The following is a 24,478-nucleotide window of genomic DNA, read 5'->3' on the forward strand; positions in this document are numbered from 1 at the left end:
GGTCCCATCTGCTCAGTGAGGCAGATGAGACCTGCAGGTCTCCCTCCCCCTTCCACCCCTGCTAGCTGCCCAGACAGGCTGCACTTCCCCGGCAGCCTGGCCTGCCCCACCGCCAGGCCCCTGGTTGTCTGGGTTTTGTTTCTTGCACACTGTCACCCATGAAGAGCGGGCGACAGCATCCTCCAGCACTGCCTCCACTGCTTCCGTCCTCCTTCTCCCACCAGGACCCCTCCTCTCCCAACTGCCAGAGTTCTGGGGGAGGGAAGGCAGCGCTGATATGGACTGACTGGTCTTCATATCCTCATTTCTCCCCAGGAGATCTATCTCCTTGATGGCAGCACCCAGATCTGCCTGGCATTTTACAAGCCCTTGCATTTGAGATGCACACATGCCCCACTTACTCCTGCGTTTTGTACCCAAATGGCTCCACTTTGGGGCTGGTTGTTTATCCCTCCTTGCTGTCAGCAGGATTTGGCCCCTGGGGCCCCTTGACTGACTGTTCTTAGCTACACTCCACAGTCTCTTGTCTGTCTTGTCATCTCCACCAGGGCGGCCATTCTGTTACCTGCCAAGCTGCCGATCTCTAGGCCTGACAAATTGCTTCTTCCAGTGCTTTGTACAGTGACCTGGCACTTCTTCCTCCTAAATACTTAGAAACTTATTTTGAATTTAGCAGAAGACAGAGTAGTTGTAGTTTTTTTGAGATTTATTTATTTGAGAGACAGAGAGCATGCGTGTCCACGCACAGGAGGGGGCAGCGGGAGAGGACCCAAGCAGACTCCCCGCTGAGCACTGACTCAAGGCTCGATCCCACGACTCTGAGATCATGACCTGAGCTGAAACCAAGAGTTGGATGCTAACTGACTGCACCACCCAGCCGCCTCAAGGCAGAACAACTTTGAAGGAGCAGTTGCAAAGCCATTACCCCTCAGAGACCCCTAGTAGCAGCTGGTTAGCCAGGAAAGTAGGATGGGCCCCAGGTGCCCAGCCTGTACAGGCCTCTCCCTCCTCCCCTGCAGTGTTCCAGGCCGTGTGCAGGATCAATAGAGCCATCCAGAAGGGAGTGGCAGCCGATACTGTGAAGGAGCTGATGTGCCCAGAAGCCCAGCTGCCTCCAGTGTATCCCTCTGCCTCGGCTGTGTACCAACAGGAGCTGACGGCGCTCCAGCAGCAGCGGGGAGGGGTGAGCCCCAGGAGCCATGGGGGGCCCAGGACAGTCAGTGCAGAGCACCCTCAGAGGGATCCAGATAGTTGCAGGGAGGGAGAAGTGGATGTTGTCAGGGACAGAGGACTTCAGACTAGGGAATGGAAGGACCAGAGCTGGGACTAAGTCTGGGAAGGCTTCCTAGAAGAGAGGACACCTGTGAAGAATCAGACCCACAGCAGGGAATTTTAGAGCATGACCCCGGGCATAGCCCTCAGGAAGGGCGCTGTCTCCACAGTGGCAAGTGGTATGAGGCACAGAAGGCAAGTACCAGCAGGTAAACACAGGAACCCTGCCCATGGATGTCAAAGTGGGGGTAACTTCCAGCTCTGTGCCTCCTTGCCATGTGTCCTCAGGCAAGCAGGTTACTTGTCTGCTCCTCAGCTCATATGTGAAGTGGGAGCAGTAACATACCACATGGGATTGTGAGGATTCAACAGTCACCGTATGCATTAGTGATGAGCCTGGCATGTAAGCTCAGCTGCTGGAATTCTTGGTGGCCATCTTCTGTCTGTGGAGGACTGGATGGTGCTCAGGCATGGAGAGCAGCACACGCTAGGGTTTAGGAAGGGGGAAGCCTGGGCCGAGAAGTGGAGCCAGGGCCTCGCACACTTCCCAGTGTGGCTAGGAACCAGAAGGGGGGCCACAGTTAAGCGTGGGCCCTGGAACCGGGGGGCTAGGTTTAACTTCCCTTCCTGTGGGCCCATCTGTGAATGAGGGGTTTTGATAGCCCTCCCCCCCCCCCACTGGCTTGTTATAAAGCCAAGTGAAAATGTGTGAGGCGCTTACACACTGGGCACACAGGGAGCTCGTTCTCAGGTAGCAGATACAATTAGTCAGTGAGTGAATGAATCCGCTGGGGCTTGGGATAGAGACCGGGATGTTGGGGAGCCTTGGGGGCAGGATGGCGGTGGCCCCAAGCCTTCACTGCCCCATGGGAATCGGAGCTTCCTGTTGCAGGAGCTGGGCCATGAGGAGCTCTTTGTGGCTATGGAAATGCTGTCAGCTGTGGTCCTGATCAACAGGGCCCTGGAGGCTGGCGATGGCGACAGCTGCTGGAGTAGCCTGGTGAACCCCACCACGGGCCTGGCCGAGGTGGAAAGAGAGAACGCTCACCGGTGAGAACTGTTTAACCACTTGTCTAGGAGGAAGCAGGTGGAGGCAAGACTCCATTCTGCTTGGAGACCAGCCTTCTGGGCCTGCCCTGCCCCTGGGCCCAGCCTCCCTCTGGGTCTGTCCGCAGTTCCTTGGCCTGTGGCTCATCCTGGGAGTGGGGGGCTCAGTCATCCCCTCTTCCTCCATGTTGTGTGCTTCCTAGTGGAGGTCTGAGTACCACCCAGTGTCAGGTACTTTCCCAGGTACTAGGAAACAGCAGTGAACAAAGCGAAGTTCCTGCTCTCATCCAACCAACGTGCTAGTGGAAGGGGACCGAAAGGGGGGACAAGCCATGACCAAAACCAGAAGGGGCCAAGGGTACAAAGGGTAGGATATGCTGGGGGTTATGGAAGGCCCTGTTGGTAAGGGGGTTTGGAGAGACCTCAGGGCCTCTGATTACTAGGGGGCCATACAGGGCACAGGCCCAGAGCCAGTTGTGCACTTGGTGTGTCCAGGGACGCCAGGAAGTCATGAGGCAGGGTAACACGAGGAGAGCGACAGGGTAAGCTACACCATAGCCGTGGCTTTCCCTTTGAGTGAGAAGGTTGCAGTGCAGAGAGGCCGATTCAAGCTACCATTGCCAGGCTCACTATGGTTGCTGTGCTGAGGACAGGCTCTGGGGTGGACAGAGGCAGCCTCTAGGCCAAGTGTGAGGGACTCTTGGCCAAGGGTGGTGGCTGTTGAAGTGGCGAAGGGGAGTCCGGATTTGGATCTGTTCCCAAAGCAGATCTGCCTGGATTTGGCTGTGTGTGGACCTGGGCTATGAGGGGGAGAGTGGTTGGTTGTGACCCGTGGACCTGGGCTGAGAGAGTGGTCAGGTGTGACATCAAGATCTTTGTCCTCAGAGGTTGGAGTGAATGTTGACCAAAGGGGTAGGACTGGGAGACTCAGGCTGTTGGGGGGGCAGTGGTTTGGGGGGTCAGGTGTGAGAGGTCAGGTGTGGGTGCTCATCGGGCAATCTTGGGCAGGTGGGCGGAGGCAGCTGGTGTGCTCTGGGAGGCATTAGGACATGGCACCTCAAGCCCTGAGGTCAGGATCAGATATGGAGACAGAGCGGTGGGAGGCTCCGGCTGTGAGGGTGGGGAGGAGCCAGCACAGGCTTTGAAAGAAAGACCAACAAGGTGAGAAGGGAACCAGGAAAATGTAATGAGTGGGAAGCCAAGCAACATGTTCTGACTTGCCCTGACTTCTGGCTGCTGTCGTCCCTGCTGCTCACCTACTTCCCCCCCCACCCCACCCCCACCCCCACCGCCAGTTACTTTGATGCTCTGGTGGAGCTGCGACATGAGCGCATGCCAGACGGGGTCACCCTGAGCTGGAATGACCTGCAGGCCACCGTGTACCAAGTCAATGCCCAGGTCCAGGAAGAGACCAACCGTGAGTGGAGTCCAGGGTGGATGGGGGCAGCCCATCCCTGACTGTACATCTAGGCCCTCTGCCCACCTAGATCTGTCTTTCCTAGAGATCCTTGCGGTCAGCCTCATCAATGAGGCTCTGGACCAGGGCAGCCCCAAGAAGACTCTGTCTGCCCTTCTGCTTCCCTCGGCTGGCCTGGACAATGTCAGCCTTGCTGTCGCCCCTCGGTATCATCTCCTCCTTGTGGCAGCCAAGAGGCAGAAGGCCCAGGTGAGGGCTGGAGTGTCTGGGTTGGTCGCCGGAGCAGGAAGAGCATCCCCCGTGGGTAGAGCTGTGCCCAGGATGCACCCTGGGAGGGCCCAGTCTGATGACCCAGTTCCTTCTGGGGGTGGAGGCAGGAGGGGCCATGGGGCGGGGGGCACCAGCCTGAGCTCCAGCTGCCAGCATGCTGGGAATGATGGGGCCTTATGGTGGGTTGACCCTGTGCGTGGCTCTCACAGTTTACTCCCCTGCAGATGTGTGGTGATATCGAACTTCTCTCTGGGTCAGGGCTTCAGGGAGACAGTAGGACAGCAGGATTGGGTTCTTCCTCTGCCGGGCATTGTTTGTGCGCCTTACAAATGTGGTGGGTTCAGGAGAAAGTGCTTTAGAATGTGGCCTGGAACATAGTGCTTGATCAAATGTTTGTCTAGAAAGTTCCATCTGCTAATGAATGTTAGGAGGGAGCAGAGTCTGGGGTTGGGGTGAGGTGAGCCATAAGGGTGAGGGGACCAGCCTGACCATGTGGCAGGCACAGGCTCACTCAACCCATGGTTGCGTATAATCCAGGCCCCACCTGGTTTGGTAGAATAATTCGGAGCAGGAATGGGCCAGACAGGGTGGAGGTTGGGGTTGGGGTCGGGGTCATCCTGAGAAGGAGGGTGTGTGTTGGCACAGGGGAATGGGGCGCTGAGGCACAAGGGCAGGAAAGTGAGTTGCTCGGAGGGTGGAAGAGGATTCTGGGAGCGCTGTGGCCAAGCTGAGTTGATGCTTGGCCAGCCTGAAGGCAGGCCTGGAGAGAGCCTTCTGAGCCTGGCAGCAGCCCTAGGAAGCAACAAGGCCACGCCAGCATGCGGCAGGTGGGAGGAGTGGACACTGCTGTCCTGCCTGTACCTTGGTCCTTGGGCAGCTGAGCCTGGAGCCATCTCTCTCAACTTCTTAGGCGACAGGGGACCCTGGGGCAGTGCTCTGGCTGGAAGAGATCCGCCAGGAGGTGCTTAGAGCCAACCAGGACACAGACGCTGCGCAGAGAAGTATGTGGCAGTCCAGGGGAGGTGGGTTCCTCACCCCCTCTGTGGGGAGGTGGTCCAGAACCAGAGCAGGGCCTCGTTGCTTCCCTGGACAATAGCTCTCCTAGTAGCTGGGCAGGAGAGTCTTGAGGGCTGAGGGCCCACGGTTCACTCTTACTTCCATCGACACCACACCTTTCCACGGGTACTTGCCCCCGAAGTGTGAGCGTGTGACATCAGGTGGTAGCCAAAGGTCTGTCCTGTCTTGTGCTGGTAGCTGGAGTTTGGGGTCCCGATGTCAGCTCTGGCTTTGAGGACAAGCAGACAGGATCAGTGTGCACCCACACCAGCGTTTCTGAAACCACACCAGCTGGTGTGGGTGCTGGTTGTGTCGATCCATAGTGTCTGGAGTCCCTTTGTCCACCTGTCTGACATGAAGCCAGCTGCTGCACTTCTTGGACTTTATTTTCTTCTTTAGAAACCGTCTTGAGGTTCTCTGTTTGTATTCTGCTTTTGAACTCCTGTACAAGCGTTGGAGCTGTCCTCTTAACCCAGCCCAGCAGGCCCCATGATGCCTCCCTCCAGGAAGCCTTCCTTGACTGCTGCTTTTCCCTCCAGGCACAGCTACATGCTGCTATTTTCATCTGTCTACATCCACACGAGGAGGTTCCCTGTCCTTCCATCAGATAGGGGGTTTGGTGTCCCCTTTTCCTGAATCCCTCCCCCATGGACAGGACAGGGCCCATGGGAGGGACTTGGGAAAGGGTAAGGACCAACCACTCCCTCCCCATGCCCCTGGCAGTGGCTCTCGGTGTAGCCGCCATCAATCAGGCCATCAAGGAGGGCAAGGCAGCCCAGACAGAGCAGGTGCTAAGGAACCCCACTGTGGCCCTCCGAGGGGTGGTTCCCAACTGTGCTGACAGCTATCAGCGGGCCCTGGAAGGTGCCATGGCAAGGAAGCGGTACCCAGGTAATGGCTCCAGCCTCACCCTCTGCTCCTCTGCCTGCCCCAGCCACCTCTTGGCCTCCTCTGAGCCTTCTCTCCTTACTTGGCTTCTGCTCAGGAGACACAGCTTTCTGGGTCCAGCACAACATGAAGGATGGCTCTACCTACTACTTCCACCTGCAGACCTTCCAGGGCACCTGGGAGCGGCCCTCTGGCTGTCGCCTTAATATGTCCCACCTGACTCGGGAGGAGATCCAGGTTGGCAGAGCCCCTGTGAGGGAGAGGGCCAGAGAGGGGACTCCCTGTGGCAGAGGCTCCTGCTGGCTGGGGTGCTGGCTGCACCCCTGTAGGGGAGGGAGAGAGTTCCCTGCAGCAGAGGCCTCACCCGTTGGAGTGCCACAAGTTCTCTCTCTCACTTCCACAGTCAGCCATCACCAAGGTTACCGCTGCCCATGACCGCCAACAGCTCTGGAAGGCCAACGTCGGCTTTATTATCCAGTTCCAGGCCCGTCTGCGTGGCTTCCTTGTCCGGGAGAAGTTTGCTGAGCAGTCCCACTTTCTGAGGACCTGGCTGCCAGCGGTCATCAAGATCCAGGTGGCAAGCTCTGGCCTTCAGAGTTGTCAGGGCCTGGGCTTATCTGAGCTTCAGGGTTTCCTTCCTTCCTGCTTTGTGCTGAGTAGAGTGAGGATGATCTTCTGGCCTCTGAACAGTAGGGGTTATGAGCATGCCATGTAGAGCCTAGATTGCCTGGGTCTGAGTCCCAGCTCCACCACAAGTAGCTAGCTGTGTGACCTCGACAGGCACTTACTCTCAGCCAGTGTCCCCATCTGCAGAGTGGGAACATGAACATTGTGACATGCTCCATATGGGGTGCTCGTGAGGATTAAGGAAGGCAGTGGCATCTGAACAGTGCCTGGCTGGCAGGCAAGAACATGGGCAGGTGCCAGTTACTGTCCCCAGGGCAAGAACTGCTTTGTCAACTCCCTGCGGGGAGGTAAGAGTGAGATTTGGTAAGCCATCGGGCATCGGACACAGGAAGAGGATACCCTGGGGGCTAAACAGGAAAGGGTGGACCAGCCACAAGGGGAAGAGCCCTTGTCTTTTCTCTCCTGCTAGCCCTTTCCATTCATATTCTGACCTGTGGCTGGTCCAGTGCGGCCTTGAGGCAGGACCCACAAGTGACTGGGAAGATGTGCCTCCGCCAACCATTTTACAAGCCAGGAAAGATGGGAGTTGAGCAGAGACCTCCTCAGGTAGATGTGACCTACAGGTTGTGCAGAAGTGTGAGAAGTTCCTTTTGAATGAACACTGCATACCTGGTATACAAGGATGCCACCTGGCCCAAGGCAAGGACAGGAGATGGATGGGAGACACACTGAGGAGTGACCACATCTCCTCTGGCAGGACCTAGGGAATGGCTGACAGTGGATGCTGTGGTGGTGGGGACACAGAGGCAACCCCAAGAGCGGCGTGTGGGAGGGATGGGCACATGGCTCTGGAGTCCGAGTCACCATGTGTGTGGGTTTGTGACGGAGGGCTCAAGCTTTACAGTCAGAGGCTGGAATTTGCCTCCTGGTACTTCTGGGTCGTACGGCCTTGGGCAACTCTCCTGAGCCTACTCCAACACAGTTTCCTTAATCACAGTGACGCATTGATTGTGCAGGTTTAGCAAGAAAGTATGTAATGCTAGGTGCAGTGAGCACTCCACTGGTGGTAGCCATTATCACATGTTAAATTGCAGGGCGTCAGTCCCAGAACTCAGTGCAGAACCTTAGTGATTAGCATTTAGTGGTCTGATCATAAGGATTCCTCCATCTTGAGCCTGGGCTGGGATTTCACACCCAAATTAAAGAGCTGAAAAGCCACAGTAATAGTGGGAGAGGGGAAGGGGTTAGAGGGCACATGTGCTGCCAATGCTGGAGCTGTATGGGCTCTGGCCTGGGTCCTGGGAACCAGGGAAAGGGAGAGGTGGCCCAGAGCATCGGGCCACCTGTCCTCCAGCTGTAGGGAAGAGTCAGGAATGGGGCTGCTGGGGTGTGCTGAGACTTGAACCTCTCCTGGAAGCTCTGAGCCTAGCTGAACCCTCAGATCAAGTCCTGACCTCTGACCAGTCCAGACTGGAAGGCCTCTTCTCTAAGGGGGAGCTGTGTATGGGCTGCTGGGGGAAGAGCCGAGAGGGGCTCCTCCACTCCTCACCGCAGCAGCTGTCCAGAGGGACAGCCTGCCCCTGGAGAAGGAGACGAAGCTGTGCTGAGGGAAGGCGGGGGGTGGGTCTTTCTGGTCTCCAGACTAGGGGGGACAGCTGCTGTCCTGAGGGCACACTGCCTCTTACATCCTGGCTCAACAGAGTGACAGGGTTAGCCCCAGGGGTGGAGCCCAGCCAGGAGAGCTGGCTTTAGGAAGGGCTGGGGGGATAATTGGTCAAAAGGAGATGCTCTGGACACACCAGCCCATTACGGATTCCGTGCTGGAGAATTGTCCAGGCCTGAGCATCCAGGAGATGTTTCACGTGGGTCCTAAATGACACGAAAGATTTCAGGGGTAGAAAGGGCTGGGAATCAGGGTAAAGGCCATAAACAAAGGTTCAGAGAAGAAAGTGCAATGTCTGATGTGGCTCAAGTCGCTAAGGAACCAGTGGAGAGTCATGTGGGGTCAGATGGGTTGAGAGCTGGAAGCGCTGGGGCTGAGAGTTGTAGTCAAGGTGATACTTTAGGAAAACAGCTACATGAGCTTCTGTGAAAGGGGAGAGGCCTCTAATGGGAGGAAGGAAGCCCTCGGGTTCGTTTTAGAGACCAGAGAGGGTGTGGTTACAGAGAAGCCAGTCACTCTAGCCCTTCACGTGGACCAGCCAGGGCCGGGGCACCATGGAGGGAGGGTGGATGGGCGGGTGTGGGAGGGGGTGCTGGCTTGGCAAACAGGAGTGTGGGCGAGGGGAGCCTCTGTGGCCTGCAGCCCACGTGGCATTGGCAGAGGTGCACCATTCTGCACCTGTACATGCCTTCCACCCATGCCCCTGTGTGTGAGGAACAATGGAGCGTGTGAGTACATTGAGGGGGGATATAGTGCACGCTCTGGTGAAGTTGGTGAATATGTGGAGACTCACCAATATCTTTAAGCTTGTGTCTTACCGTTGGGTTTTCATGAGGAGGTGTTAGCTTGAGTGCATGTGTTTGATTGCTGTGTGTGCATGTGTGTGTGCTGGGACCAGGGAGAGTGGCAGAGAGCATGCTTGGCTGGTGCAGATATCTGGTTTCCCCATGAGGGTAGATGTTCTCTGAGAACAGGTTTCCCCTCTGCCTCCTCTGCCCTGCTCCCCTAGACGGTCTCCGGCCAGCAGGGACCAACAGGGGTTGTCCTCTCTCCTGGCACACAGGCTCACTGGCGGGGTTACAGGCAGCGGAAGACATACCTGGAACGTCTGCAGTATTTCAGAGCAAACTTGGATGCTGTCATCAAGGTAGCTGCCACAGCTTGGGGTGGGGGGTGGGGGTGGGCAGTGCTATTTCCTGAGGGCCCCCTGGGAACAATTGTTAGTCCTCTTACCTCGCCACCTCTGGAGACAGCTGGGCTGGCCCGGGTCCAAGGGCCAGGCCCCGAGCCTGGAGCTCTGAGATAATGTGTGTCCTCAGATCCAGGCCTGGGTCCGGATGTGGGCAGCTTGCAGGCGATACCGGAGACGTCTGGGATACTTCCAGAAGAATGTGAGTGTCCTGCTGCTGCCCCGTCCCCGTGCCCAGCCTCCACCCAGGAGACCAGAACAAAGGGCAGTCAGCAAGCCTTTCCCCACCTGTGTTCATGGCAGGTTAACGCCATTGTGAAGATCCAGGCATATTTCCGAGCCTGGAAGGCCCGGGATGACTACAGGGTGTTAGGTACGCTGCCTGGTCTCCTCTCTTCATTGTGAGTAAGCTGCCGGGTCTCCCTCCTCTGTGCGAGCCATGGCTTTCGATAGTCAAAGGGAGTGGGCAAGGGAGCCACCCCAGCCCATGGTTACAAAATTGGGCTTTGGAGAAATTGTCCTCCCAGCCCCTTCCCTCACCAACAGGTGATGTCTTCAACCTTGTGCGTGCCTCAGGACCTGGGGTGCCTGTGGGACTGAGGATATGTCTCTGCCTTTGGGGGTCCCCTAGTATGGTGGGAGAGACAGGAGCTAAGACATCTGTGCAGGAACATCGTTGAATGGGGGCTATTCCCAAAGCCCCCGCCCACCCCAGTAACAGCCAACCCGGTCACCCTGAAGGCTTCCCTCGCCAGGTGCTTGCTGTCCCAGGCTTATATCATCTTCCTGTTGCTACCCACCAATGCAAACAAGGGAAGGGTCTTCTCTCCGTAGAGGGCCAGCCTTATCTTGCGGCCTAGGGCTGCACCAGCTCCAGCCCATGAGGGCCAGTGTGCATGAAGCTTTCTGTGTGCTGGGACCTGAGTGCCAGCACCCAGTGGTGCCCCTCGCCTGCCCCCTAGTCCTCACAGGGGGCTGCACATCTAAAGCCTCAAAGAGGTCCTACTGGGCCACTCTTGGCTCCCGTTCTTAAAGTCCGGGAGCCCAGCTTTGGAGGTCCTCCTTTTTGCATCCACGTCCAAGTTTGTCTCCAGCTCTCCAGTTCTGGAAGATGTGGGCCCTTTCCCTCCTGGGCCCGAGGTGACACTCCTGGGCTTTCAATAGAACGCCCTGCACCTTGGTCTCTCCCTTTCCCCATCCCCTCTGTGCCTGTCCTGCCCATGGGGGTGCTGTCTGTTCCTCTGACCGGGCATGCAGCCAATCTGAGGAGGGGGGTCTGTCAGAGGGAGCTAGGGCCCTGGTGTGGGGACAGGACAGGCCTAGAGGCAGCCCACCACTCCCCAGCCACAAGCAGAACCAGTTAAAGGGCTAGGTGTTGCAGGTCTGCTGGCCTCAAGCAGGACAGGGACCAAGAGGTGGTAACAGGCAGGAAGCTGGTGAGGAAGCCTCTGAGGACGCGGCTATCCTGACGCTTCTTCCCGTCCTGCCAGTCCATTCACCCCATCCCACTGTCAGCGTGGTGTGCAGATTTGCCCACCTCTTGAATCAAAGCCAGGAGGACTTCATGGTGGAGGCAGAGCTGCTGAAGCTCCAGGAGGAGGTGGTCAGGAAGATCCGGTCCAACCAGCAGCTGCAGCAGGACCTTGACCTCATGGACATCAAGATTGGCCTGCTGGTAAAGAACCGGATCACCCTGCAGGTGAGGGGCCTGCCGCCACCAGCACATCCTCTGGGAGGTGGTGCTGGCTGTCCTGGTTGCTTACGGTAATTTCTGCCTGTCTGGATTTTACTACCTGGCTTAGGTCCTCGCTCCAGTGGTGCTCTGTCGGGGGACAGGTGACAGGGCCAAAAGAGCCCTGGCTATGAAATGAGGGAGCCCAGCTCTGCTGCTACCTTGTGATGGGGCTGCAAGCTGCCCACTTAATCTCTAAGTCTGTTTCCTCCTTGGGAAACAGGAATAATCAGAGGGTATGTTTTGCCAGGCCAGCTTAGAGGTAGACACAAAAGCTCCTCAGACTGAATGTCCACACAAAGGTGCAGCGATGAGTAGAAGTGGTAGTGTGACAGCTCCAGCTCAGGCAAGTGCAGCAGTCTCAGAAGAAATGGTAGCAAAACCCACAGACCCAACGTCAGGGCCTGGCAACCCAGTTCTCTGCAGGGACTCACCCTGTGAAAGCGGAGGTGGTTGTGGGGAGGGGGAGCCACACTGTAGAACCATCTCTCTCTCTCTCTCTCTCTCTCTCTCTCTCTCTCTCTCTCTCTCTCTCTCGGCTCATGTGCCACGAATGCCTGGAACGGCCGAAAGCCTGGCCCCTTGAGGCACTGACTCTGACCACATGGTCTGCACTCCACTGGCCCGCTCTCCCTGCACCTGCAGGAGGTGGTCTCGCACTGCAAGAAGCTGACCAAGAAGAATAAGGAGCAGCTGTCGGGCATGATGGTTCTGGACAAGCAGAAGGGATTGAAGTCGCTGAGCAAAGAGAAAAGGCAGAAACTAGAAGCTTACCAACATCTCTTCTACCTGCTGCAGGTGAACAGAAGGCTGTGGGAGGAGAGGACCTCACTACCCTCGGAGGGCCTTTCTCTGCACACAGTGTCCTTCCCCTGCCCTAATGCCTCGACCCCAGATGCCCCTTCCTCTTGCCCCTCCTGTCAGTCCTCCGAAGAGGTTCCCATCAGGAGAGCCTCTCTTTGTTCACTCGCTGGTCCTCGAGGCCCGGCAGAAACCATTCCTGTCTTCTTGTCACTTGTAGACCCAGCCTATCTACCTGGCCAAGCTGACCTTCCACATGCCACAGAACAAAACCACCAAGTTCATGGAGTCTGTGATTTTCAGCCTGTACAACTATGCCTCCAATCGCCGTGAGGCCTACCTGCTGCTGCAGCTGTTCAAGACCATGCTCCAGGAGGAGATCAGGTAGGGTTCCCATGTCCAGAGGGACGGGAGGGGAGCAGGCTGAGAGGCCACTGTTGGCTCCTTCACCAGCTGACAGTCTGCTGAGGTTTGAGGGTGGAAATGGAACCAGAAGGCCTCTTCTCCCAGCTCACAAGGAGCGCCCGCAGGATGTCTCTAAGGACAGAATGGAGGGGGGATGTGGGCAGAGGGGTTAGTGCACAGCTGAGGTTGCGCTGTCGGGATGAGTCTTAGGAGGTTACCAGAATAGGCTTCGAAGAACCAAAATCTCCAAAAGGAAAAGCAGCGATTTGTCCTACACGGGGCGAGACACTAACTTCCATGACTTCTTGCACCATAGGTCAAAGGTAGAGCAGCCCCAGGACATGGTGACGGGTAACCCCACAGTCGTGAGGCTGGTGGTGAGGTTTTACCGGAATGGGCGGGGCCAGAGTGCCCTGCGGGAGATCCTGGGCAGAGTCATCCAAGAGGTGCTGGAGGACAAGAGGCTGAGCGTCCACACAGACCCCATTCACCTCTACAAGAGCTGGATCAACCAGAGTGAGGCTCAGACAGGACAGCGCAGGTGAGCAGCTGGCACAGGGAGAGCTCTCTTTGACCTGCTTGCTCTGGGGCCTCCTTGGGACAGCATACAAATGAGCACACAGGTGTCTGAATATTGCCACCAGCCCCATGGGATGAAAGAATGTAGCCTTCTAGATAGTCCCTCTGATAATTAACATGGAACTGGAATAAACGACACCAGACCTGGTGTGCTTGACACAGAATGAACACAGATGAATATGCAAATGTGTCTAATTGCTATGTCCTGCTGGCAAATGATATATCCGATTTGCCAGGAGTTGGGATATGGAGTCCTCATTGATAGGGGATAGCTGAATATTCAGATTTCCAGATGAATAGACCAATAAGGCAGTGGAAGAGCCAGGTTGGCCCTGGGCTCGGGCAGAGGCATTGGTTGGGTGCACAGGTCCTTGAGAAGTGGGGCTGCTGAGGAGCACCTCACACTGGTGGCTGCTCCGGTGACATGTGGGCTTCTATGTCGGAGGTGCAAGGCTGTGGCCGTCTTCCCGATTGCCCCAACTGACAAAGACTAGATCTAGGACAGCCCTGGCTTCCAGCTCCCCTGAGGAGCCCTCATACAGACTGCAGAATGTCCATCCCTCCTACATGTATCCACTTGCTTTGGGCCCTGCAACTCTTTCTTTACCTTCCACCCACATTGCTCTGTTGCCTTTGAGTCCTTTCTCTTGTTCTGGCCTGGTCCCTTTAAGCATGCTGGGCTGCCTTTAGCATGTGTGCGCCTGCGAGGGGGATCCCGTTTTTAGATGAAGAGTTCTGGAAGTGGGGCTTTGGGGGAGGGGGCACCATGGGAGGGGCTCTGGCTGATACTTTGTCTCAATGCCCACAGCCACCTCCCCTATGATGTCACCCCAGAGCAGGCCTTGAGCCACCCCGAGGTCCAGAGACGACTGGACATCTCCCTCCACAGCCTCCTGGCCGTGACCGACAAGTTCCTTGTCGCCATCATGTCCTCTGTAGACCGGATTCCGTACGTGCATCAGCCCCACCCTGGTCAGGCCAGCATGATTTGTAAACCTCTGTCTCTGAACCCTGGGAGGTGGAAGGAGATTGAATTTGTAGGTGGCACGTCCATTATAGGAATCGTGATAATAAAGTCAAGCACGTTTGGATACCACACTACTTCGACAGACATAACTTCACAATTCTCACGAAAACCCTGAGCTAGGGAGAGGGCAGGGATGCTCGCCTCCATTTTCCAGACCAGGAGATAAACCCACAAGGGGAGGGGATTGTATAAGCCACCATCTGGTTCATGCTGGAGGCAGGACTGGAACTCCTACCCCCGTGTCCTGCTCTCCTTTGTTCCTGCCCCCAGCCCAGCCCAGCCCCTCCTGGGTGCTCTGGGATGCCTAAAGAGGTTGGTGTCCTCAGAGTCTCCCAGGCTGCCTTGGGACAGGGTTCTGGCTGTGTCACATGCCCAGGATACATAGCCTCTCGGTGAAGGTGCCTCTCAGGTGAAGGCAAAATGAATCCTGGGCTGTGGGGTGTTCCCAGGGGACACTGGCCAGGCTAAAGGCTGCATGTCAACTTAGTGGGTGACAGAGCCCTTGCCCTGGGTACTGACATGAGTACCCAGGTAGCTGGGGGGCTGGTGTGCCATATCTGAGCCAGTAAATAGGCAGCATACATGCACTGAGCTCCGGCCGAGATGGGCAGGACCGCAGTGCACATGCACTCTGTCCCCAGGTACGGGATGCGGTATGTGGCCAAGGTCCTGAGGACAACTCTGGCAGAAAAGTTCCCTGACAACTCGGAGAACGAAGTCTACAAGGCAAGCACTGTCTGCCCTCCCCAGACTCCAGAGCTGTCCTCTGCCCTGCTGTGTCTGTGAACCCCCAGACAGAGACAAAAGAATAGAAAAACCTATGCTGTAAAAATCCAAGCGGAAAAACATTCTCCACCCAGCTCACCTGCCAGCAAGTGAACAGACAGCTAGGACATGAGCTAACAGGGTGGACAGCCCTGGACTTGTCAGGAGATCCGGGTTCTGGTCCTAACTCCTGCTCACATTTTGCTGTGTGACCTTGAGCAGGTTGCCAGCCTGCTCGGGTGTTTTCTATGAAAGGATGGGGTTGGCTCAGGTGGTACCTCGCAGCCAGGGGAGCTGGGGAGCCGGGCAGGGGCCTCCTAGGCGGATCCCAGGACGCTTCTGGGATAGTGTCCTCTGCCCTCAGGTGGTAGGGAACCTCCTGTACTACCGCTTCCTGAACCCAGCCATAGTGGCCCCCGACGCCTTCGACATTGTGGCCATGGCAGCGGGTGGTGCTCTGGCCACCCCACAGCGCCACACGCTTGGGGCTGTGGCTCAAGTCCTCCAGCATGCTGCGGCTGGCAAAGTCTTCTCTGGGGAGAGTCGGCATCTGCGGGCCTTAAACGACTACCTGGAGGAGACACACCTCAAGTTCAGGTCTTGGTCCTGTCCAATTATCCCATCCTGTCCCCTCTTCCTCCTCTTCTTTCTCTGGTCATGCCCCACCTCCCTCCCTGGAGTCCTTGGAGAAGCAGAGTCTGCAGATAAAGCACATAGTGAGCATAGTGAGCCAGAGGGTGGATTGTTGGGCTGGAGAGGACCCTGGGGGGGGGTAGGGGTGGGGGGACAGCATGTGGGGGTGCTGCCCGCTTCACCACCTCTCACACCCTTCCTCTGGAGATAGGAGGTTCGTGTGCCGAGCCTGCCAAGTCCCAGAGCCAGAAGAGCGCTTTGCAATGGACGAGTACTCCGACATGGTGGCTGTGGCCAAACCTGTGGTATACATCACCTTCGGGGAACTGGTCAACACGCACAGGGTGAGGGGCACAGCGAGGGGTCACTGGGTGGGTAGGCTGGACCTGGAGGAAGGCCCTGCTGAAACCTGCATCTGCTGGCCTCCTCCGACCCACAGCTATTGCTAGAGCACCAGGACTGGATTGCCCCCGATCACTGTGATCCCCTGCATGAGCTCCTGGAGGACCTTGGGGAGCTGCCCACCGTCCCTGACCTCATTGGTATGTACCATGCTGGGCAAGGGGGGGCCAGCTGGGGAGCCTGCAGGGAAGGATGGACAGGCAGGAAAGCACGCTCTGGCTGGGATTCTCGTTAAGTCGGGGATATGTGCCAGGAAGCCGGTCCACACACCCCCTCCTCCCTCTGGTCCTAAGTTGGAAATGTGGACACGAGCTGATAGGAAGAAAGTGGACACGCAGGAGGGAGACCCAGTGCTATCATGTAAATGGCTGATCAAATCGTGGGAGAGAGATGTGGATGGATGTAGGTCTGTTTTGAGCCTCAAGGGTTCCCCTGACAAGAGCTGTGGAACAAGAGGGGCAGAGGAGGGGTCAGGGTGGGGGTGGTGACAAATGGGGAGGTAGGAGCTCCAGGCCCCTGGGCCAAGGGTGTCAGTCAAGGGCTGAGCTCTGGGCAACAGCCGTCCCATCGGTGCTGAGGGCCGAGGGCCAGGGTGCTGCCTCAGGCAGTGTGGACATACCTCTCCTGGCACAGAGGTGCACGGAGCAGGTGGCTAGCATGGCCGTCTGTGAACGCCGGTCACATCTCTTGCCCCACCTCAGGGGAGGGCGTAGCTGCAGATGGGAATCTAGACCTGAGCAAGCTGGAGGTATCCCTGACACTCGCCAACAAGTTCGAAGGGCTGGAGACAGACACCGGCGATGCCAATGCCCAGAGCCTGCTTCTGAGGTGGGTGAGAGCATCCTAGGCTGGTGACTCGGCCCCTCCACCATCTTCCTGGGGTCCTGGTCTTCAGACAGTTCTCCCTTGAGGCTTCTCTGGCACCGCCCTTGCCGGGCCTATGTGTCCCCCTCAACCTTTGCTCTGTGCTTTGGCTGAAGGCTGGGGGAGACTTGGGATGTTGGTGATACCTGATGTTGGCATATTGTCATGCTTTTTACCAGTTTGCCCAAGGGACAACTGTGAGGTCAGGGATGGTTTCCCTGCTTTATGGTTTAGAGATGCTCGGGGTAAGTGGCCCGATGGAAGTGATGGTCAGGAGAGGGGCCTGGAGCTTCCATCCTCAGTTCTGAGAGGGAGGGCGGCACCCAGCAGTGCTGGCTGCATCTGGGTAGAAGAGGAGCCAAGCTACCATCTTAATCCTGCGCCAGCAGGGCAGCCCCCCTATTCCTCCAGGGAATCAGTGAGCCAGGTAATCAGCTTTGTCCTGCCACCCAAGGCCTTCTAGGGTGGGGCCAGGCAAGAACACACAGCCAGGGCCACCAAGAGGAAGGTGGCTGTCAGGCGCCCTGAGGGCTCAGCAGAAGGGACATGGGCACTGGGGAAGTTCCCCCAGAGGAGGAAGGGCATCCTCCAGCCCAAGGACTGGGACAACAGTTTGTGGGAGGCTGTCAGTGGAAGGAAGGGTTGAGGCAGCACAGCATGTGCAGAGACCCCTCAGCCCACCTTGGTGTCTCCTTCCTCCCTCACTCACTCTCTTGGCTTAAGTGTCCCTGGCAGCCATGACTTGCGGTGAGGTCCACTCACTCTCAGCTCCTGGGCAGCCCCATGTCCAGACCCTTCCCCATTCCTCTGCTCCTAACAGCACCAAGCAGATGCTAGCTGACATCATGCAGTTCCAGCCTAGGGACTCGCTGGAGGAGATGCTCTCCCTCCCGCTATCTAGAGAGCAGGTGAGTGGCCAGGCGGCTTGGGAGTACTGTCTGGACACTGGGGCTCCACTGTGTCCATGCTCCCCGCTGCACCACAGTACTGGTCCCCACATCTGTCCTGGGCACTGGATGGCCCAATGGCAGTCTGGGTAGCCACCCTGAAGAGTGCTGGAGGGCTGGCTGCTTCAGGAGGAGTGTGCCCCAGAGCCTGGAAGCAGGAGAAGCTAGTGAGTGGGTAGAGATCTGATTGGGCAGCAAAGACCAAGCCAAGGGCTTCCCTGAGAAAACGTGAGGATGGCTGGTAGAGGCGCTTCCCAAAACAGCACAAAAGAGAGGAACACCCCAAACACCCTGGGGCCATCGCAGGAGTAGGAGGTGGCTACCAGCGTGGGTTCAGAAGGCTTTCTGCTATGGCTTCTTCGGTCCCCCATGGGCCCCTCCTCCCTTGCGGTGACTCACAGGCCCCTCTGGGTCTGTGATGCTACACTTCCCATGTTCTTCCTGGAGCCATCTGGTGGGGGTAGGGGGGCAGAATGGCAGAATCTGCTAGGTCCCTCCAGCTCCTCTGCCCCCCCAGGAAGCGGCCCACCAGCGGCTGATGTGCCAGCGTCAAGCCTGTGAGACCCAGATCCCAGAGCCCCTGCGGCGGCACCGCTCGCTAATCGCGCACAGCCTCCTGCCGCTGGCGGACAAGCGACGGCGTGTCCTGCGGAACCTGCGGCAGCTGGAGGGCCTGGGGCTGGTCAGTGCCCGCAACGGCTACCAAGGGCTGGTGGATGGACTGGCCAAGGTAGCTATCAGGGGTGGGGTCCGTGGGGGCGCGGGCAGGGAGGGTGGGTTGGGAGGGGCAGGTTGGGGCGGGGCATGGCAAGTGGGCGGGGCTTGTGGGTGTAGGAGAGTGGGTTAGGCCTTGAGGTTGTGGGTGGGTGTAGGCAGCTGAGTGGAGGGGAAGGGGGAGGTAGGTGGAGAGGCCGGTCGTGGGTAGATGTAGGTGAGTGCGTGGGGAGATGAGCGAGGCCTTGGGGTGTAGGCAAGTGTGGGGGGTGGGGGGTAGGCACACAGGTGCCTCGAGGGCAGGCCTCACCCTGGCAAGTGTCCACCCAAAATTGTCACCAGCTACTGAAGCCAACAGACCTCCACAGGGTTCTCTCTGAAGGGGGGGGGGGTCTCAGGGAAGGGCGTATTCTTACGCCTCTTTTTTTTCTAAAAACAAGGAGCCTTAAGACAGTTACTCCTTGGTGTGGGTAAGGCCAGGACAAGTCCCTTGAGGGTTTGGGATAGAGCCTTGAGATTGAGGTCCTCCTAGGAAAAGCAGCTGTGAAACCGGCCTCTTCTGCTTCTCCTGAGGACCCTCCTAGGGGTGCCCTGGGCTTTATCAGGCCCTGAGTTGCTCCTGTCAAAGGAGGCAGCTCACTTGGCCTTGGCCCTCCCACCCCAGGACATCTGCAGCCAGCACAGGCACCGCCAGTGGCGGAAGGCAGAGCTGGGAAAGCTACAGGCCACGCTCCAGGGCCTGGATGCCAAGATGGCCTTCTATGAGGAGCAGGGTGACTACTACAGTCAGTACATCCGCACCTGCCTGGGCCACCTGGCCCCCCGCGCCAAGTAGGTGCTGCATGCTCCCAAGGTGACCTGTAACCTCTGCCCCATTCCACCGGGTTTGAAAGGGACACTGTTCCAGGGCAATGCGGCCCCTGTCTGAGTGGGGCCTTCCAGCCTCTCAGGCAGCCCTGGGGTCCATCAGGGAGGGTCCTTGGGCTCTGATTTCCTTCCCGCAGACCCTGAGGGGACCAGTGTCCTTGGTGTGGAAGACTCACTTAGACCAATTCTCTGCCACCTTTTTGAATCAGGACTTCTGGGAAAGGGAAGAAGCAGCCATCACTCCATTATACTGCTGCCCAGCTCCAGGAGAAGGGGGTCCTGGTGGAAATTGAGGACCTTCCCCACTCTCAGTATGTGTCTCTAGCGGGCAGTATGTCGGGCCCTGCTGTGCCCCAGGGTAGGGAGGGAGGAGAAGCACAGCCCCTGTCTTGGGGCAGTGGGGGTGGCAGGGGGACAGGGCACCTTCAGGCAGAAAGCTAAGGGCAGTGGACATGGCCCAGCCCAGTCCAAGACAGCCCAAGGCAAAGGATGCTGGGGACACTTCCTAGAGGAGCGACAGCTGATGAGGGCCAGGTAGATAGAAGATACGCAGCGAGCCGAGCAGGCAAGACAGACAGTTGTGCCTACGGGAGTGGGGAGGGGAAGTCTGGACTCGGTGACACACAGCACTGTCATGCTGAGCTGCAGTGGGTGGAGGAGCAGGGCTGCGGCTCTGGAAAGAGGCCCTGGTTCAAATCCATCCCTAACAGCTTCAGAAACGTGATCTTTGACATCACCCCTGGAGATGAGGCAGGAAAGTTTGAAGTCAATGCCAGGTTCCTGGGTGTGGACATGGAGCGGTTTCAGCTTCACTACCAGGTGAGGGGCCTCTCATGGGCCCGCAAGCTACCTGCTGGGCTTGGATGCTGGCCTGAGGACAGTAGGCCCACTTCACTTCCTAAGCCTCAGAACATCAGCTCCGCTCCCCCCAGTCGAGTGGAGAGGTCTTACAGCCCAAGCCCCTCTGTTCCCCTACACAGACCCCACTGCCAAGCTGCAGGCTGTGCCTTTGGGCCGGTGATGTCAGAGCAGGATGAGTCCTCAGAGCCCTAGCCCGTGCCCATGCTGGGCTCTGTACAGCCCTGAAGCGTTATCCCTTTACGGGTCTGAGGTTGATGCCTCAGGCCAGCATAGGTTGATGCCTATCACAGGCCAGCATTCAGGGAAGCAGTGATTTTTTAAATTAATTTATTAATTTATTAATTAATTTATTTATTTTTAGATTTTATTTATTTGGGAGCAGCCCAGGTGGCTCAGCGGTTTAGCGCCGCCTTCAGCCTGGGGCGTGATCCTGGAGACCCGGGATTGAGTCCCACGTCGGGCTTTCTGCAGGGAGCCTGCTTCTCCCTCTGCCTGTGTCTCTGCCTCTCTCTCTCTCTCTCTGTCTCTCATGAATGAATAAATAAAATCTTAAAAAAAAAAAGATTTTATTTATTTGAGAGAGAGCACATGCACACATGAGCAGGGTGAGGGTCAGAGGTAGAAGGAGAAGCAGGCTCCCCCCTGAGCAGGGAGCCCAATGTAGTGCTCGAACGCAGGACCTCGAGATCATGACCTGAGCCAAAGGCAGATGCTTAACCAACTGAGCCACCCAGGCACCCCAGAAAGCAATGATTTTAAACCCAAATCTTCCTGTTCTGCTCTTGGCCTTTTGAAGAAGAAAATGGATTTTGAGCCATGGTTGTACTTGAGCTGACATGTGGTCAAGTCACTGTGCCTCTCTTGGCCTTGGTGTCATCCTCTGTAAAATGAGATTTCAGTGGCCAACGCCATTGGATGGGTGTGTAAGGCTCCAGAGTGATAGCCTTCTATAGACTGGCTAGGCTACTGCCAGGAGCCCTCACCCCTGTCCGCCCTTGCCCCTCTCCCCAGGACCTCCTGCAGCTCCAGTATGAAGGCGTAGCTGTTATGAAGCTCTTCAACAAAGCCAAGGTCAATGTCAACCTCCTAATCTTCCTCCTCAACAAGAAACTCCTGCGGCAGTGACAGACTAGGTGGGCGCTCCCCAAAGGCCTCTTACCCTCCTGGATGCTTGTCTTGACACTAACTCACTGCCATACTTCCCTGCAGCCCCCAGGGCTCAGAACTGGGTGGAGCTACCAGGAGTCCCACCCTTCCCCCCCCCCCAGCTGGGAGGAGCTTGCCTACCTGGCCACAGATAGGGTCTCCTGCCAAAGGGAGCCTCACCCCAGAGTCTGGCTGTGTGGCTAAGTCCCAGAACCCCACAGTCTCCCAGCCAGATGGTAGGATATGAACTCCAGACCTGCCCTTTGGTCTGGGAAGGCTGCTACTCTTGCATCTGCTATGACCTCCAGTGGTCACCCCAATATTACAAGCACTGCCGGTCCCCTCTGCCTCCCCTTTCCCAGCACACCCCCAAGCCAGGACACAGCCTTCTCTCCCTACTCCCACTCCATTGGCATGGGTGCTCCTGCCTCACTGCCCCTTGGGTCACTGTGCTGCTGTGACACCTCATAGCCCTCCAGCCCCTGCCCTTACACCCAGGACAGACAACACTGCTATCCTCTGTGGCGCCTTGGGCAACATGACCCCTGTTAACCTCAAATCTCATTGCTTTGTGGATGGTCTATTTTATATGTGTGTCCCTAGGGTATTTATCCCACCCCCACCCCCCACCCCCCGCCATACACACACTGGTGGGTCTCTGTGCAGCTTTATTTTTTTTTTTAATTTTTTTATTTATTTATGATAGTCACAGAGAGAGAGAGAGAGAGGCAGAGACACAGGCAGAGGGAGAAGCAGGCTCCATGCACTGGGAGCCCGATGTGGGATTCGATCCCGGGTCTCCAGGATCGCGCCCTGGGCCAAAGGCAGGCGCCAAACCGCTGCGCCACCCAGGGATCCCCTCTGTGCAGCTTTAATCATGGTTTGAATTCTTCTTTTTGAGCTCAGAGGAGTTGTTCTTTCCCATATTCAGACTACCAGTCCTGCCAGCGCCTCAGGCCATGTACTTCAGGGCACCTTGGGTTAGGGCGGGAAGGTCCCCTGTGTGTTTAAGACTCAATCTACTGCCTATGGTACAGAACATCTTTCCCCCTCGGAACTCTGGCCCCTTGGAGTGGACTCTTCTAAGCCATTGCAGTCCATTTGTATTCTTGTCCCTGCCACTGTGTCTCATGTCCCCACACGCACCTGACCTCCTGTCCCTCTGCTCCCAGTATCATTTGAATAAACACAGCTATCACCCCCACCTGTGCCGTTCAGCTTTTGCTTCACTTCATGCAGAGTGGAACCTTGAGTTCTGGGACAGCTCTGCCCTGAGCTCATCGGGCAGTCCTCCCTGCAGCCCCCCAGTGCCCACCTGCCTCCCATGGAGGCCATTCTGCCTGCCTGGGCTGCTCCTAAAAGCTGGATGAGATGTGGCATGCACTCCTCTGTCTCCTCCCCCAGGGGACAGCAAGGAGGCAGGAATGCTTGGGTTTTGATGCACAGTGGCCAGTTTCTGAAGACAAAACCGACAGGAGGAGAAACCAGTCCTAGTTCTGCCCAGCCCACTCTGCACACATTTCTAACAGGTTCTCTTCCTGGGCTTCCTTCTGTGACACCAAAGGTGCTGTTACCGCAGCACCTTAGGTATATTGTAGCTTGTGCGCTCTGATCAAAATCTCTTCTCCATGACAAAAGCCCCCCTCCTTTCCTCTTTGCTCTCAGGGAACAAGGACAGAGTCTGGGGAGGAGGGGATGGTACACAGACACCTGCCCTGACATCTCAACTCCCAAGAAGCCCCTACTGGGCACCCCCAAGTTTGCCGGGTACAGCCTGCTCACCTTGTCACTCAGAATCTATTTCACTGTCACATCCTCTCCTTCCTGTGACATGTCACCGCAAAGACTTCAAGTACTGCCTTGCTCTGGGTGACAGTGACACATATAGTAGATCCAGGTTTCTACACATGATCAGTCATCACTGAAAATCTCATACCAAGCACTCCAGCACTGTCCCTTTGTGACACTTTCTGGCCACCACATGACCTCAGCCACATATACCACTAATGAAACGCCATGATAACAAAAAAACGTCACGGTAGCTACTGTCATGCTGGGGTGGTACCATGAAGATAAGCAACCCCTCCCTTTGTGTAATGGATGGAACTGAAACTCCCAGGTTTGGGTGACTGACCAAGGCTACAGCAGGCCATCAAGGGCAGAGCAGGGCTCTAAACCCAGACCCTCCCAGTCCATGTTGATATTTCCCTGCATTTGTGTCTTTTTTTTTTTTTTTAAGATTTTATTTATTTATTCGTGACAGACACAGAGAGAAAGGCAGGGACACAGGCAGAGGGAGAAGCAGGCACCATACAGAGAGCCCGACGTGGGACTCGATCCCAGGACTCCAGGATCAGGCCCTGGGCTGAAGGCAGCGCTAAACTGCTGAGCCACCCGGGGTGCCCACATTTGTGTCTTTTCTGAGAAACGTTTCTACTCCCTTCGTGCACGCTCTCAGACCTCTCTCTCTGAGGCCTACTGCTCAACCTATTGATGGTCCCTGACGAATGTCAATTCTTAGTGTCTTCCTAACTGTGGAGGGCCAATCTGAGACACCGGCATTTATCTCCTATGGGGCGAGGACGGGGGGTGCGGGGTGCAATCTCGTTGGAGGACAATTTGACAACAAAAACAAGTGCAGGTTGCCAAGACCATTCAATGGGGAAAGAGCAGTCTTTCTACCAAATGTGTGTTGGAACAACTGAATATCCATATAGGAAAGAATGAAGCCAGACCCCCTACCTTACACCATATTCAAACATTGAAACAGATCATAGGCCAAAATGTAAGAACCAAAACTATAAAACTCTTAGAGAAAACCTAAATTTTCATGACTTTGATCCAGGAATGGTTTCTGAGGACACCAGAGTTAAAAGCGGCCAAAACTAGATAAAGTGGACTCTGTCAAAGTTAAAAACTCATGTTTCAAAGGACACCTTCAAGAAATGAAAAAAAAAAAAAAAAAACCCACAGAAAGGGAGAAGATACTTGCAAAGCATCTATCTTATCAGGGACTGATTTCTAGAATGTATAAAGAGCTCTTACAACTCAAAAGACAACCCAATTAAATGGGCAAGAATTTTTAATGGTCATTTCTCAAAAAGATATACAAATAGCTAATAAGCACATGAAAAGATGCTCAACATTATTAGTTATTAGTAAAATGCAAATTAGATTTTAATGAGATAATACCATCTCCTACTAGGATGGCTAAAGTAAGACCCGTAATAACAAGGGTTGGTGAGGATGTGGAGACATTAGAGCTCTTACTTGCTGGGGCAGTTGGTTGTAAAATGTTTTCCGCTT

The 24,478-nt window shown here is 56.3% G+C and overlaps 1 protein-coding gene across 6 annotated transcripts in view; it reads left to right on the forward strand.

Annotated features, from left to right (window-relative positions):
- IQGAP3 (IQ motif containing GTPase activating protein 3) overlaps window positions 1-24,141 on the forward strand; it is a 38,065-nt gene extending 13,924 nt beyond the window's left edge. For 3 of the 6 annotated variants that reach the window (XM_038543006.1, XM_038543010.1, XM_038543009.1), the window contains 27 exons: window positions 1,020-1,183; window positions 2,165-2,322; window positions 3,615-3,736; window positions 3,822-3,985; window positions 4,917-5,007; window positions 5,786-5,953; window positions 6,048-6,187; window positions 6,354-6,524; window positions 9,304-9,387; window positions 9,560-9,631; window positions 9,733-9,802; window positions 10,920-11,128; window positions 11,807-11,959; window positions 12,183-12,346; window positions 12,684-12,908; window positions 13,755-13,895; window positions 14,615-14,699; window positions 15,103-15,335; window positions 15,583-15,715; window positions 15,811-15,913; window positions 16,475-16,601; window positions 17,458-17,545; window positions 18,102-18,314; window positions 18,963-19,129; window positions 19,375-19,476; window positions 19,876-19,984; window positions 21,038-21,731. In XM_038543006.1, the coding sequence (XP_038398934.1) occupies window positions 1,020-1,183; window positions 2,165-2,322; window positions 3,615-3,736; window positions 3,822-3,985; window positions 4,917-5,007; window positions 5,786-5,953; window positions 6,048-6,187; window positions 6,354-6,524; window positions 9,304-9,387; window positions 9,560-9,631; window positions 9,733-9,802; window positions 10,920-11,128; window positions 11,807-11,959; window positions 12,183-12,346; window positions 12,684-12,908; window positions 13,755-13,895; window positions 14,615-14,699; window positions 15,103-15,335; window positions 15,583-15,715; window positions 15,811-15,913; window positions 16,475-16,601; window positions 17,458-17,545; window positions 18,102-18,314; window positions 18,963-19,129; window positions 19,375-19,476; window positions 19,876-19,984; window positions 21,038-21,151 (3,770 nt within the window). In that variant the 3' untranslated portion in view covers window positions 21,152-21,731. Of the gene's footprint in view, window positions 1-1,019; window positions 1,184-2,164; window positions 2,323-3,614; window positions 3,737-3,821; window positions 3,986-4,916; window positions 5,008-5,785; window positions 5,954-6,047; window positions 6,188-6,353; window positions 6,525-9,303; window positions 9,388-9,559; window positions 9,632-9,732; window positions 9,803-10,919; window positions 11,129-11,806; window positions 11,960-12,182; window positions 12,347-12,683; window positions 12,909-13,754; window positions 13,896-14,614; window positions 14,700-15,102; window positions 15,336-15,582; window positions 15,716-15,810; window positions 15,914-16,474; window positions 16,602-17,457; window positions 17,546-18,101; window positions 18,315-18,962; window positions 19,130-19,374; window positions 19,477-19,875; window positions 19,985-21,037; window positions 21,732-21,878; window positions 21,938-23,435 lie in introns of those variants that run through there. The other 3 variants (XM_038543008.1, XM_038543007.1, XM_038543012.1) reach the window with 3 other exon arrangements.
- The last annotated feature ends 337 nt before the right edge of the window (window positions 24,142-24,478 follow it).

Source organism: Canis lupus, chromosome 7, assembly GCF_011100685.1.
Source record: "Canis lupus familiaris isolate Mischka breed German Shepherd chromosome 7, alternate assembly UU_Cfam_GSD_1.0, whole genome shotgun sequence".
Lineage (NCBI taxonomy): Eukaryota > Metazoa > Chordata > Mammalia > Carnivora > Canidae > Canis > Canis lupus.